Source organism: Megascapheus bottae, chromosome 5 (assembly GCF_031878675.1).
Source record: "Megascapheus bottae isolate mThoBot1 chromosome 5, mThoBot2.hap1, whole genome shotgun sequence".
NCBI classification, from domain to species: Eukaryota; Metazoa; Chordata; class Mammalia; order Rodentia; family Geomyidae; genus Megascapheus; species Megascapheus bottae.
Window position 1 is genome coordinate 49,247,408 of NC_143513.1, and position 15,897 is coordinate 49,263,304.

Here is a 15,897-nt window from a genome sequence, read left to right on the forward strand (position 1 = left end):
ACTCTCTCTTTATGTACTCAATATTTGACATTTTTTTCAAGAGAAAATTAAATACTAAATATTAACTAAAATATGTTAAAATACAAAAAAAATGGTTATATAACAATTATTTTGAGGCTTTGTCTTGTTTGTTTATTTGCTTATTTAATTTTGATGGAACTAGGGTTTGAAATTAGGACCCCATACTTGGTAGGTAGGGGCTCTGCCACTCATATCCTTGCTTTAAAACAAATTCTTATTCTATACTAAAATACCATCTTCCAAAATGTTCATATTGTTTCTTGACCAGAAAATAATTTAGAATTCTTTTTTATCATCCATTGATCATTTGTGGTCCATTTTATATCCATTGATCCACTGTTAATTTAATAAGTCTCCAGAATCACTTGTCAACATTAGTGTTCGTGCTGTTCTACAATTTTTTGCACTACCTATGTAAAGTGGATCAGTTTATAAACCAATCATTTTTAAAGTTTACTGTACAAAGAGCAGTTTGAGAAACTATAAACAAATTTTCTAGGACTAACCCCAGAGATCCTTAAGTCATTGTGCATGGGTCTAGCATTGAAATGCATAATAATAAATAAGTTTATTAAGTGTACTCTGAGATATTGCTAAGCATATTTATATAGTGAAACTAATAGTTTAAGAACAAGTCTAAATAATAGAGATTATCATCTTACTTTGATCAAATATTGTAAACTGTATTTATTTTCCCTTTTTTTTTTCCTGGTACCAGGTCTTGAACTTAGGGTTTCATAGTTTTCTCGTTCGGCTGCACTGCTCATGGCTGGTGATTTTGCTACTTGATTCCTTATTCTAGGTTGGCCTTTGCTGATTAATTGAAGATGGAGTCTAATGGCGCTTTTCTCTTCAGACTGGCTTCAACTCTCAATCATCTATGTCTCTGCCTCCTGAATAGCTAGGATTATAAGTGTGAGCTGTCTATGGCCAGCTTAGACTATATTTCTAAAGGTTAATTTATGATTTTCTTTCCACCCTAAGAATTTCACAGTTAATCTGTCTCTTTCTCTACTTTTGATGAGTCTCTACACCATTTACTTAAATAACATAGCTAGAAATTAAATGTACATGGGGCCGGGAGTTTGGCCTAGTGGTAGAGTGCTTGCCTAGCATGCACGAAGCCCCAGGTTCGATTCCTTGGTACCACATACACAGAAAAAAGCTGAAGTGGTGCTGTGGCTCAAGTGGTAGAGCACTAGCCTAGAGAAAATCCCAAGGACAGTGCCTAGGCCCTGAGTACAAACCCAGGATTGGCAAAAATTAATTAATTAATTAAGCAAAAAAACTTTAAGCCAAGGACCTGTGGCTCATGTTTTTGCTACTCAGGAGTCTGAGATCTGAGGATCAGAGTTTGAAGCCACCCTGAACTGGAATGTCTTATGATATTCTTATCTCTAACCACCAAAAAGCCAGAAATGGAGCTGTGTGGTTCAAGTGGTAAACTCAGGGAAGGTCTTATGATATTCTTATCTCTAACCACCAAAAAGCCAGAAATGGAGCTGTGTGGTTCAAGTGGTAAGCTCAGGGACAGTACCCAGAACTGGCATCAAAGTAATCCCCCGGGAAAAAAAAAAAAAAAAAAAAAACGGAAATTCAGAATATTTTTAAGTCAGATGAGATAAAGACAAAGCATTTTTTGTTGATAATAATGCTAAAGTCTTGTACAGAAGCCCAGCAGATGACATCTCAGCACTCTGAAGATTATGGCAAATCCAAGACCAACCTGATCTACAGCTGCACACACACAACACACACACACACACACAAACACACACACTTTTTAAAAAACCTTGTGCAGAAAAACAAAAATGCCTTAAATTGTGTTTCTTTTGGCAAATTTTATATAAGTAGAAATTATACTCTTATTTGTGGAAAATCTAAAACCATTAAATAAAAAAATTTGAGAAAGTATTTACAGTTGGAAATTATACATCATTTTGAGTAGCATGATGAAATGTCCCACTGTACCAACCCAAGACATATAAACCATGACTTTGTCTAGTCTATCTATCTTGTATTTATTAACACCCACTGGTTAATCACTTAGTGACCATCATCACTGTCATTCTTTTGCAGTATCACATGACCCTGTTTTACTTAATAATTGCCTCAATGTAGTGATGTTGGCAATTTGATTGTAATATAACATTTTAACATGTTCTGATATTGTTGCTAATTAATAAATTTATGTTTATCATGGATATATAGAAGAAAAACTATTATATAGGTGTATATACATAAGAATCTATATGTCATATAGTATTATCCATAATTTCAGAAATCCACTAATAGTCTTGGAATGTATCCCTTTTGGAACCCTTGTTAATTAACATCCCTTAATCATGTTATACTCCAGAGTATTTCCATTTTGATTAGGTAAAATAGGGACCCTGTCTTAAACTTTGCCATCTTAAACAAAATGGCTGGGGGGTTATCTTCATTCTAGGCAACCAGTTAGAAGGCATGAGAAAAGCTTGGAAGATTAAGTGTGGGAAGGTTTTTGAGACAGTAATGAGACACATTATTATCCAGTAGTGAAGCACATTTTCTATTGGCCAGATTTCAGTTATGTGGCTAGCCTTAAGTTTTAAGCATCATTTCTGTACTGCAGCATTTTGGTGAACTTATAACCATCTCTGCAACAGGCATTTGTATTTAGCTAGATAGTATTATAGTTTGTAAATTATGATATCACATGGAACTTAAAGCTAATGTAATTTCTCTAATTCTTTTTTTTTTAACATCAAGTATTAGTAAGTAATCAATTCCTGCTAATTTTGGTTGTTTTGATGGTAATGGGGTTTGATCTCAAGTGCTTATGGTTGTTAGGTAGTTACTCTTCCACTGATACCATGGCCTAGCCCTTTTACCTTTAGTTATTTTATGAATAAGAGGTCTTGAGTTTTAGTCTGGACTTCAGTTCCATTTATCTGGGAAAATAGGCTCATGAGCTACCATGTCCAACTGATTGGTTAAGATGGGTCTCAATAGCTTCCCCTCTTACCCTCAGAGTAACTTCAAACTGGAGCTCCTCTTGTCTAAGTACTGGTGATTTGTAGACCCAGCCTTTCTCTTTATTTTCACAAATGCTATCTAACCTTCACTGCCTTTATTACTTTTACTCTATAGTAGACTTTTCCTGATTTGCTTTGCTTCCACTCTGTTCATCCTGGTTTTTTTTTTCCTTATCAGTCAGATTTATCTTTTCAACTATAACAATCCTTCCTCCTTGTCTTCCTGCAATCCTAGATTCTTGCTCACTTTCTGTCACTCCTAAACTGAAGACATAGGTATTTATTAAAAGTCTTGGGTGTTGGGGCCGGGAGTTTGGCCTAGTGGTAGAGTGCTTGCCTAGCATGCACAAAGATCTGGGTTTGATTCCTCGGTACCACATACATAGAAAAAAGCCGGAAGTGGTGCTGAGGCTCAAGTGGTAGAGCTCTAGCCTTGAGAAAGTCCAACGACAGTGCTCAGGCCCTGAGCCCAATCCCAGGGCCAGCAAAAACAAAAACAAAACTAAAAAGTCTTGTGTGGCTTCTAGTTTCTCCATCTCGCAAAATGCTTGTCCCATGGTCTCCATGCTCTAGCTACATTGGTCATTTCCCCTCTTGCCTCAAGACCTTTGAAATACTTCGTGTTTTTCTCTTTCATCTCTGTCGTATTTCAGATGACCATAGCATTTCACTAGGGTTTCCCTCCATGGCCTCTCTAATTCTGATTGGGTCTAATAAAAGGAACTAGTCTTAACCAGAAAGCAGAACATACTTTAAATTACTGTTATTGAGGCAATATAGCAAGTGCACAAATCTAGATTATGAGACCACTAAAACAAATTACAAAACCTAGTTTGTAATATTTGGAAAAGAAATTTTGTGCCATTTCTGGGGTATGGACTCAGGACTTACTGTCCCTGAGCTTCTACCACTTGACTGCTCCAATTTCAGCTTCTTGGTGGTTATTTGGAGATAACATTGCCATGGATTTTCCTGCCTGATCTGGCTGTGAACCATGATCATGAGATCTCAGCCTCCTGAGTAGCTAGGATTACAGACATGAGCCACCAGTGCTTAATTTATGGCCAGAGGGCTATTCTACCCTTGTGTGTGTGTGGTGGGGGGAAGATATATAATTTAGTAAAGGAGGCTAATTTGACTGTCTGGCTATCTAGAATTAAAGTTGGAATTTTTTTTTTTTAATTATACCTGAAGGGCCGGATGTGTAGACTAGTGGTAGATTGCCTGCCTTGCATACATGAAACTCTGGGTTCAATTCAGTACCACATACTCAGAAAAAGTTGGAAGTGGTATTATGGCTCAAGTGGCAGAGTGCTAGCCTAGAACAAAAAGTGTCCAAGGACAGTGCCCAGGCCCTGTTCAAGCCCCAGGACCGGCAACAATAGCAACAACGTTATACCTGAAGCTAAATATTTTTTTTTAATAATCAACCAATCTTAGAAGATCTGAGGTACTTAAATGTAAAACCATGGACAGAGAAAAGCTTTTGACTCCAAAGCAGTAGACCAAGGAGCTAAAGAAAACATTTCAAATTCATAAATTTTTGCTGCTACATTATAGACAAAGTCAAGAAGTATTATTTTCAGGTGTGTGTGTGTTGTGTGTGTGTAAAGAGAGACACACACAGAAACAAAGGAGCTAAATTGCATCAATAAAAATTTAATAAAATCTAAAGTTAGTATGAGACATCTATTTCGATTATTGATAGAAATTACTGGGAATTTTGAACATGCTATTAGATATAGACATGTTGATAAGTCGTGGTAGTTTGGGGATTTTTGTTGTTGTTGTTGTTGTTCTCGTCTTTGTTTTGCTAGTCCTGGGGCTTGAATTCAGGGCCTGGGCACTATCCGTGGACACTTTTTGCTCAAGGCTAGCACTCTGCCACTTGAGCCACAGCGCCACTTCTAGATTTATCTGTGTATGTAATACTGAGAAATCAAACCCAGGGGGGCCGGGAATTTGGCCTAGTGGTTAAAGTGCTTGCCTAACATGCACGACGACCCGGGTTCAATTCCTTGGTACCACATACATACAAAAAAGCCGGAAGTGGTGCTGAGGCTCAAGTGGTAGAGCTCTCGCCTTGAGAAAGTCCAAGGACAGTGCTCAGGCCCTGAGCTCAAGCCCAGGACTGGCAAAAAAAAAAAAAAAAAAAAGAAAGAAATCAAACCCAGGGCTTGCTTCATGCATGCTAGCCTAGTACCCTGGCACAAGGCTATTCTTTTGGCCAGCCATGGTTGTTTTATAAAAGTTTAAATCTTGTTTTAAAATATTGATAATGTATCTAAATACTCATTTTCAGCTATTGCATATAAATATTATTGACTTTCCTTAAATGACCTATATTTTTATTTCTTCTGTTTAGTTACTATATAGCTTTAAAACATCTTACTTTCTGATTTCTAATTTCTTTTTTTTTTCTTTTTAAGATTGGGACAGGGAAAAATTACTTGAAGCTTGGATGTCCAACCCAGAAAACTGCTGCCAACGATCAGGGGTTCAAATGCCAACTCCACCACCAAGTGGATATAATGCCTGGGATACTCTTCCTTCTCCAAGAACTCCAAGGACTACGCGCTCTTCTGTCACCTCTCCAGATGAAATCAGTTTATCTCCAGGGGATTTAGATACCAGTTTGGTATGTCTGAGTATTAATTCTACTTACCATACCTTTGTAGTCTTGTCGATTTTAGGTTATATAGTACTATTCAGTGTTCCAGTAATTGAATCTTGTATCTTTCTGTAAAGACTCCATTATTTTCATGCTTTTGTAAATACTTATAGAATATATTATCTCTGAAATACTTACTGAAAACCAAAAGGTTCTCTTTTCTCATTTCTAGACAGAAAACAGTTTGGGGAAACCATCTACATTTCACTTACAATACTTTCATGGGGGCAGGAGTTTGGCCTGGTGTTAGAGTACTTACCTAGCATTCATGAAGACATGGGTTTGATTCCACATATGTAGAAAAAGCCAGAAATGGTACTGTGGCTCAAGTGGTAGAGCTCTAACCTTGAGAAAGCCCAAGGACAGTGCGCAGACTCTCATTTCAAGCCCCAGGACTGGTAAAAAAAAAAAAAAAAAAATGCTCTCATAGACTTGGAAAAAATCATATGAAGTGAAGTAAGCCAGACTCCAAGGAACATAGGCTCAATGTAGGCCATATAGTATGTGATTGTTGTTCTTGTTCTTAATGTACTATGTTATTTCTTATCTCTTTTGTTGTCCCTTGGTCATCTCATATTGTTGCAATATCTTACCTTGTTATCTGATATATTGTATATATGCTTATTTGATTATTTGAAATAGGATAGAGAAGGAGGGAAAACAAGATGAGGGAAGGGGATGGGGGGAGGGAAATGGGAACAAAAACATGAGGAGTATCAATGTTTGTGAAGTAATGCACCTTCTATCTGGTAAATATAATGTAACCCTTCTGTAATTATAGTAAAAAATATATTAAAGGGAAAAAATTTTCACCATACAAACCCTCAGCCTAATTTTAATTATGTTCTAAAATCTAAGTGCCAGTGATTGTATATAGAGATTCCCTTCTTGAATACCTGTTTGTTAAACATGTCATTTGAAATATGTTGTAAAAATCAATGTTAATAAATTCTTTAATTAAAGTAAGAAAAAGAAAATTTTGATTGTATAAATCCAATAAATCTTTTAAGCTATTGAATGATAAAAAAATGTTTTCATATATTTAAACAGCATACTGAAATATTGAAAATTGAGTTTGTGATAAGTACTTTAAACCAAAAGTGCAAAATTATCTATGATTTCTTGAAAGTTATTTTTTAAAACATTTACAGAATACTGATAATTCTGTTTTTGTTTCATGAAAGCTCTAGAATTTGTCAATCAGAGGAATTTCCATAATGTTTCTCATCCAACCCCCAATGGAGTTTGAGCTCAGGACCTAAAACTTGCTAAGTAGACACATTACTACTGAGCTATGCCTCTAGCCCGAATGTTTGTTCTTTATTAAGGAACAGTGCTTCTCTTGTGTAGGATTAATTGGCATGCCATTTGTATGCTGTGTAGGAAATTGTAATATTTCTTGAAAGGTTCCGCTACTCAAAATTTGTGACAAATATAAAAGCATTCTTTGTTTTATGTAGTTCATTTTCCAAAGCAATTCTGTTTCTATAATTCACATGGGTAACACTATAAAGATTGCTTCTAATACATTGTTGAAAAGACAGCCAGTGGGGCCTGGAGTTTAGCCTAGTGGTAGAATGCTTGCCTAGCATGCACAAGGACCCGGGTTCAATTCCTTGGTACCACATACATAGAAAAAAGCCAGAAATGGTGCTGAGGCTCAAGTGGTGGAGCTCTAGCCTTGAGAAAGTCCAAGGACAGTGCTCAGGCCCTGAGTTCAAGCCCAGGACTGGCAAAAAAAAAAAAAAAGACAGCCAGCCTTATCAAGATTCCTTCCTTTAGAAAGCCTTAAATTGAAGTGGCGCTGTGGCTCAAGGGGTAGGGAGAGGTAGCTTTGAGCTGAAGAGCTCAAGGACAACACAGGTCTAGCCCCATGACCGACAAAAAACAAAAACCAAGCCTTAAATTGCTGTTCTTGGTATCCTGGGCTGGTGTGTTTAAAACAAGCTATACTGTTTTTGTTGATTTTCAAGTATAAGGTAAAGAACATGGTACTAAAGTGGTTATTTTATAGCATGCAATTTGATCTTAACCTGGAGAGATTGTGATGATTTTCCAGATGCACAGTAAATTTAGAATTTAGAAGTTTGGTTTTACAATAAAACATTTGAATCCTATAATAATTTATAATGAGATTTATTATCCTATCAAAAGTTAGGTACTTTAACTGCCATTATTATTTTGAAATACTTGACTTTTAAAATTTATAATTACCAATATTTTCACCTTCAGTGAACAAAATGAATATATTGTTCTCTCGCCAAAGTATGACCCTATTGTTATTAATTTTATCTCCATTGTTAATTTTATCTCCAGTGTGACATTTGTATGTGCAGTATTTCTGTATTTGAAGATCCAGTGGATATGCCTTGTGGACATGATTTTTGTAGAGGATGTTGGGAGTCGTGAGTATATAAACAGCTTAGCATCTCTTTTTGCATGATAGCACTGATTTTGTAATGAAATTGTTTGCTTTCAGTATTGAATGAAGCAATTGACTTAGTTTTCTGACTTACTAAAATATATTATACCTTAAGACTAAGGATGAATACTTTTGCTTTTCTCATTTTTACATCAAAACAAGTATGTTTAAATAAATGTTCTTAATGTTTTGTTAAATTTAATGTAAATTTCAACCTACAGTTTAACTTCAGCAATCAGTTTATCTTATATCTTAATAATTCTAAGCATTTTTTTCCTCTGAATTGTCTCACATAAGCAAATAAACTTGAGTAATCTGTGAAAAGGAGGCCCAGAGTTTGACCTAGTGGTAGAATGCTTACCTAGCATTCACGAAGATTCTTTGGTACCACATATGTCCAAAAAGCCAGAAGTGGTGCTGTGGCTCAAGTGGAGGAGCTCTAGCCTTGAGAAAGCCCAAAGACAGTGTGCTAAGTTCAGGCCCAGGACTGGCCAAAAATTTTTAAAGTAAAAAATAAGGATATTTAGATTTTCTTGGTAGTCAGTTCAAAGTTAAATGTCTCTGCTAGAGGTGATTAGGTATGTATTACAAATGTAAATTTATTTTGCTTATCCTAGTTATCTCTTCCTCATTATCTTGTCAGAACTTAGACTCATTGTCACCTTTGTTATTAGTTTATATGTTTTGAGAGATTTGCAAGCAAATGCAGATTTACTTAGTAAGCAATAAAATATTTGGTTATCTTGAGCTACATAAAGTATGTTCTTAGTATTTAAGGAAATATTAAAAAATAACATTAAGCTTATTTTTCTGATGTACTGAATACAAAATGTAGTGAGCTGGGGAACACCATGGCCAAGAGCAAGAACAGGAGACATTTTCTAGGTTTTGGTTTGTTGCCTTTTTAAAATTTTTTTGGTGGGGTTGTTTGGTTTAATTTACAACTTCATTGAGGTACAATGGGCATATATCAAACCATATGTTTAAAATAATATGATAAATTCAACATGTATATATGTGAGAAGCATTTACTAAAATCAAAAATAGTAAATATGTCTATCATCCTCAGAAGTTTACTCACTTTTCCTTGAAATCCTCTTGCCTATTTTTCTGCCTCCTTAAAATCCTCTTAGACCATGTTCCCATCCCAATACTTTAGGCAACTTACTGCCCTGTTCCTTTGGTCTCACTTTGAGTACATTTTCTTTATGCGTTTTTTAAAATGGAATATGAGGCAAGACTTCATTTAAAGAGAACAAAAGCTACTTCTTTTCAAGTCAGAATGAATAAAGATTATGAGGTTCTTTTTAAAACAGATTAGACTTTCTTTGAGTCTAATAGATACAGTCAGTCAGTATAACTGATACAAATAGTCAAGGGTGGTAGCTCATAATCTAAAGCAATCTTTGACTCAGTTCTGCAGGCAGAAAATTTTTCCCAAGCACAGTACTTTATTTACCTTAAAATTATTAACTGTACTGTTAGAGGAAGTCTTACAGGTTTTGGCCCAAGTTTGTGGCCATTGAATTTGATTCATATGTGAAAACTGAGACTGCCCAGGAATTAACTTTAATTTTTTTTTTAACTTCTTTGACCTTAACCTAATTCAGTATTGCAGTAAACCATCTTCCACATTCATGGCAAACTAGCCATTAGAACTTTATGATAAAATTTAATTATTAAATCTTGTTATTAAGAGATGTAATTATTATTTTCATTGTTAAGTTACCAGCCTTCATAGGATTCTCCACTCTGGCAAGGCTAGCAGGGTAGTATTTGTCAAATCAAAGACCAGTAAAACAAGTTCCTTGTTGAGTGATTCATATGTTGCTAAACATTTTTAAGGAGAGTTTTTAAAGGCCATTATATAGTCTGAAAGTTTCTTAATCTGTTGCCCTTCCTCAAATGCTTTAAAGCATTTATCCTAAGGCTTAAGGAAAAGGAATTATTTTCTACCCAAACTGTAGTATCTTTCCTAATATTAAGGATAAGAGCTCAAGTTCTGGATAAAATAATCCTCTTAGGGCCAGGAGTTGGGCCTGGGGGTAGAGTGCTTGCCTAAAATGCACGAAGGCCTAGGTTCAAGGCCTGGGTTCCATTCCTCAGTTCCACACACGTAAAAAAGCCTGAAGCGGTGCTGTGGCTCAAGTGGTAAAGTTCTAGCCTTGAGAAAGTCCAAAGATAGTACCGAGGCCCTGAGTGCAAGCCCCAGAACTGGCACACACAGACACATAGACACAGACACACACACACACACACACACACACACACACACACACACACACACACATATCCTCTCTGTTATAAATTTCAATTCTGTCATTTACTGGGTTTTCTTTTTTTGGGGGTGGGGGGAGGAGTCATAAAACCTGAACTCTGCCTGGGCTCTGTCCCTGAGCTCTTCAGTGCAAGGCTCCCCCCTCCCTTCCCTTGGGCCTGGCTGTTGTCCCTGAGCTCTTCAGCTTTACGCTATCACCCTACCTTGAGCCAAGACCACTAGAAGTTAATTGGAGATAAGAGTGTCAGGTCCTTTTTTGTCTGGGCTGGCTTTGAACTTGATCCTCAGATCTCAGCCTCCTGAGTAGCTAGGATTAGAAGCGTGAACCACCCCACCCATCTTGTCGGTTACTCTTTGAGTAAGTGGCAAACTACTGTGCCTCAGTTTCTTGTTTCTAAAATGATGGTAATACTAAATACTTCATAGTATTATTATCAAGTTTTAAGTGACAATATGTGTAAAGTACATAGAACAGAATATAATCATTCAGTAAACATTAATTATTATTTTCCTAAGCCTTGTAATAAAGCAGAGAACCTAATTATGATAGCATCTGCAAAGCTGATCTACAAGATAAAAGTATAGGTAATTTTTAGCCCAAATTTATCTCTTACTGACAGTCACCAACTCTATATTCTATTAATGAACTTAGTAGAAAATTATATCTTAAGGAGAATTAGCAACATGTCTAACAGGTAACTCATCCCACCTTTAATGAGATCTTTTTTCACTTCTGTCATTTAGTTACCTGGGGATAATTAAATCTGTTCTGAAATATTTGGGAAATACAAAATTCAAAACATAATCATGCCCAGGTACCAGTGGCTCATGCCTATACTTCTAGCTACTTAGTTTAAAACCAGGCCAGGCATGAAAGTCTATCAGACTCTTTATCTCCAATTAGCCACCAGAAAACCAGAATTGTGCTGTGGCTCAAGTAAAACGCTGGCCTTGAGCTGAAGAGTTCAGAGACAGCACCCAGACAGGCCCAAAGTTCGATCCCAACAACAGACAAAAAAAAGAAAGAAAGAAAGAGAAAGAAAAAGAAAAGAAAAGAAAAGAAAGTTTCCAATGATATGAACAAAGGAAGTCTGCAAATAGTGGTTCTTGGTTCTTTTTACTCTTTTTTTTTTTATTGTAATTAGTAAAAGGGTTACATGATATTTGCCAGATAGAAGGTGCATTAATTCACATACATTGATACCCTTTCACAGGTCTTGGTACCCATTTCCCTCCCCCCCCACACCCCCCACCCGTTTTGGTTTTCCCCCCTTCCCTATCAAATTTCAAATATCCAAATACAAATAAATTCAATATATCAGATAACAAAGTGAGATACTATACCAATATGAGTTAACCAAGGGACAGCAAAGGAGATGAGAGACAACATAGTACATTAAGGACAACAATCATTCATTATATGGCTTTTGTTTCAATATCTTTTTACTCTTAAGACGCCTTTAATTGTTCTATTTTCCATTCATTTATTTAAGTATTAAATCCTATATAATCCAGACTTTGAAAATTTGATTCTTAAATAACAATACTAGTCCTTGCTGAAATTTATAGATTTTTATTCAATGCCATGTACCGTGCAGGTATTTCACATATATAATGAGTATACAGCCCTTCCAAGAACATGTTATTATTTATCGTTATTATTTCATCATTTTACATATTATGAAACTGAGTCTCAGAACAGTAACTGCTTAAAATCATTAAGTTTAAGACCTAATATTTTACTCAAAATCCTATTTTTAATAACTTAACTTACCTTTGCAGGATATCTATTTTTTGCTGTGTTAATAATGTACACACAGGGGTCAGGAGTTTGGCCTAGTGGTAAAGTGCTTGCCTACCACACACGAAGACCTGGGTTCAATTCCTCGGTACCCCATACATAGAAAAAAGCCAGAAGTGGTGCTGAGGCTCAAGTGGTGGAGCTAGAGCCTTGAGAAAGCCCAAGGACAGTGCTCAGGCCCTGAGCTCAAGCCCAGGACTGATAATAATAATAGTAATAATAATTAATAATAATAATAATGTACACACAGTAGGTCATAGCACTCATTTTTCTAAATAAAAATGTAATGAGAATGCCTTTTTTGTAAAACGTTTATGTTAACATTGTAATGCTACTCCTAAATATTTTAATTAATTGCAGATAATTTCTATTTTGTTGCCCTTTCTATTTAAATAGAATATGATCTTTGTAAGGCATTCATTTCTAAAAATGTTAATGTTAAGTTTTTTGAAATTTTTTGGGAATATAAAGCAAAAAAGAAATTTAAAAATGTATAGTATCTGTGTATATTATATATTTGTAAAATGAATTGTTGAATAAGTACTAAATATTACAATTGATATTCTGTGCTTTGGTGGCCAGTCCTGGGCTTGAGCTCTAGGTCTGAGCACTGTTCTTGGACTTTCTCAAGGCTAGAGCTCTACCACTTGAGCCTCAGCACCACTTCCGGTTTTTTCTATGTATGTGGTACCAAGGAATCGAACCTGGGTCTTTGTGCATGCTAGGCAAGCACTCTACCACTAAGCCAAACTTCCGGCCCTTTTTTTTTTTTTTTTTTTTTTTTTGAGGCAGAGTCTCTCTATGTTGCCCAGGATGGCATCAAATTCATAATCTTTCTTCTCAGCTTCCTAAAATGGTCACATACAACCACCTTTGAGTGTCTGTGTGTGTTCTGGAGAAAAAAAAAATCAGTGGCCTGGTACATGCTTATAAGTGGCTGCTGTTGAACCATATATGCCTCTAGTCTTGTTGGTGTTATTTTTATTACAAACTTAAAAAAACTGCCATAAAGCAAAAACCTTTAAAATTGTACTAACTACTTATATATTTGTCCTGTTCCATCAATTGATAATTTTAATAGGTTTTTGAATCTGAAAATTCAAGAAGGTGAAGCTCACAACATTTTCTGCCCTGCATATGACTGCTTTCAACTTGTGCCTGTGGATATCATAGAAAGTGTAGTTTCTAAGGAGATGGACAAACGATACCTACAGTTTGATATTAAGGTATGCTTCCAATTACCAATTTTAATTTTATTAAATCACCTACCAGTTGTTAGTTGTTTTGTTTTATTGTTTTTTTTAATGGCAATCTCCTTTGTTTCTCTGAAAAAAATAATAAATTGTGGCATTAATTAAAATGTCGAGCCAGTGCATTATTTTATTAACTACAGGAAAAAAAAAGAAAAGAAAATAATGGTTACCCTAAAAAAGTTACTTATTGCTCAGAAGTATTTACTAAATGATCTGTTTCATTTTATAACTAATTGATCAAGATAATGTTCTGTCTGGGCACTGTGGATCAGGCCTGTAATTCTAGCTACTCTGGAGGCTGAGAGGGAAAGGATTATGGTTTCAAGCCATTCTGTGCAAGAAATTTGAGAGACCCTCATCTCAGCCAATAAATGTTGACACGATGGTACACACTTGTCATCTGAAGTATTTGGGAATATAGATATGAGGATAGTAGTCCAGGATTGCCTGAGCAAATCATAATAAAAGATACTAGGACATATTTAATTATACAGATTTCTAGGCATTCTCTCCCCCCCAACACACACACACACACACACACACACACACACACACACACACCATAATGAAAGCAAAAGATGTTGGAAATGTACTGCAAGTTGCAAAGTATTTGAATAGTAAGCATGAGGCCCTGAATTTACACATTTACACTGCTATTTTCCTTCACATAAGAGACAAAAGTTTAAAACTTAGGGATTTATGACATTTTAATCCAAGTAATAATTGAATATGGCAAATCTTCATGTTTCAGTTTTTTCTGTCTTATTTTCATTCAGGAGTTACTCTTGTGAGATATAAAAGTTACATTTTAATTGATTTGTGAGGTATTTCTTAGTCTAAACTCTAATGCTGCCAGGCACTGGCATGTCACTCCTGCCATCTTCGCTACTCAGGAGGCTGAGGTGGAGATTCATAGTTTGAAGCCAGCCTGTGCCAGAACTAAAGCTTTGGCTTAAGTGATACAGCACTGGCCTTAGGGGAAAAAAAATGTTCAGGAACAGTACTCAGTCCCTGAGTGAAAGCCCCAACAAGACAAACTCTCAGCCTAATTTTAATTATGTTCTAAAATCTAAGTGTCAATGATTGTATATAGAGATTCCCTTCTTGAATACTTGTTTGTTAAATACATCATCTCAAATATGATGTAAAAATCAATGTTAATAAATTCTTTAATAAAAAAATTTCTATTGCATGGACTTTAAAACAATTTTTAAAAGTAGAAGAAACATACTCTTACATAGAAAACATCACTTTTATGTATTAAGGTATCATTTAGAATTAAGGTATCCTTTAGAAAGTTACAGTTCTAACCCCAATAATAATTACATATAATTTCAGTGTCATTAGAAAAGTTACACATTGAATGACAAAGCATAAGTTATACATTTTTCTGCAAAAAAAATCATTTTTGCCTGATACTTAGAGAAAACAAGTTTTGAAAATTATGTCATTACTATAGTGCCACTTTTTCCTTTTTTTTTTCCTTCCCAGTACTTTCCATGGTGTTTTTAGTACTTTTCAAGATGTATTTTATTTGTCTTATCTGATTTTATCTTCTGTGGAGGTACACTATGTTAGAAGTTACCTCTGAGCCAGGTATGGTGGCTCATCCCTGTAATTCTAGCTACTGAGGAGGCTGAGATATGAGGCTCCAGGTTCAAAGCCAGCCCCACCATTAAAGAAAGAACATGAGACTCTTACTTCCAATTAACCACTAGAAAACAGAAAGTGGGACTGAGATTCAAGGGGTAGGGCAGGACTACGGTTAGGACAGTAGCCTTGAACTGAAGAGTTCTGGGACAGTGCCCAGGCCAAGTCCAAGCTCCATCACCCACAAAAAAAGAAAAAAATGTTACAGCTGAAATAGTTTCTTTTGTTGTTGTTGTCCTTACTGTTCAAACAGGCCTTTGTTGAAAATAATCCTGCCATTAAATGGTGTCCTACTGCTGGGTGTGAAAGAGCAGTCAGATTAACAAAACAAGGGTCCAACGCATCTGGATCTGATACACTCAGCTTCCCCTTGCTGAGAGCCCCTGCTGTGGACTGTGGAAAAGGACACCTCTTCTGCTGGTTAGTATAAGACGAGTTGAAATCAGCTTTTTCATTTTTCTAATGAGACTTTCTACCTGGAATTGGGCCTTTAAATTGCAATATATTCAATATTATTAATTTTAAAAGATGTGTAATAGCGACAATTCATATATGTTATGAACTTGATGCCAGGCACTCAGTATACCTTTGGTGGGGGGATGTTGCTGGGATTTGAACTCAAGCTCTACCTCTTGCTAGGTAAGTGACCTACCACTTTAGCTTATTTCCTTAATTATTACCTATAAATGGATATCTCTTGGGTTGAAGTAAAATTCTAGTCTTAGAAATGAAAATTAATCCTAACATTGCTAGATACTGTTCTTACCTCTACCTCTCTACTTTT

General features: G+C 35.7%; 1 protein-coding gene across 8 annotated transcripts in view; it reads left to right on the forward strand.

The window, feature by feature from the left end:
* Ankib1 (ankyrin repeat and IBR domain containing 1) overlaps window positions 1-15,897 on the forward strand; it is a 167,792-nt gene that overhangs the window by 115,063 nt on the left and 36,832 nt on the right. For all 8 annotated transcript variants that reach the window (XM_090333100.1, XM_090333096.1, XM_090333099.1 and 5 more), the window contains exons 6-9: window positions 5,468-5,676; window positions 8,026-8,114; window positions 13,292-13,436; window positions 15,367-15,533. In XM_090333100.1, coding sequence (XP_090189226.1) covers window positions 5,468-5,676; window positions 8,026-8,114; window positions 13,292-13,436; window positions 15,367-15,533 — 610 coding nt within the window. The remainder of the gene's footprint in view (window positions 1-5,467; window positions 5,677-8,025; window positions 8,115-13,291; window positions 13,437-15,366; window positions 15,534-15,897) is intronic.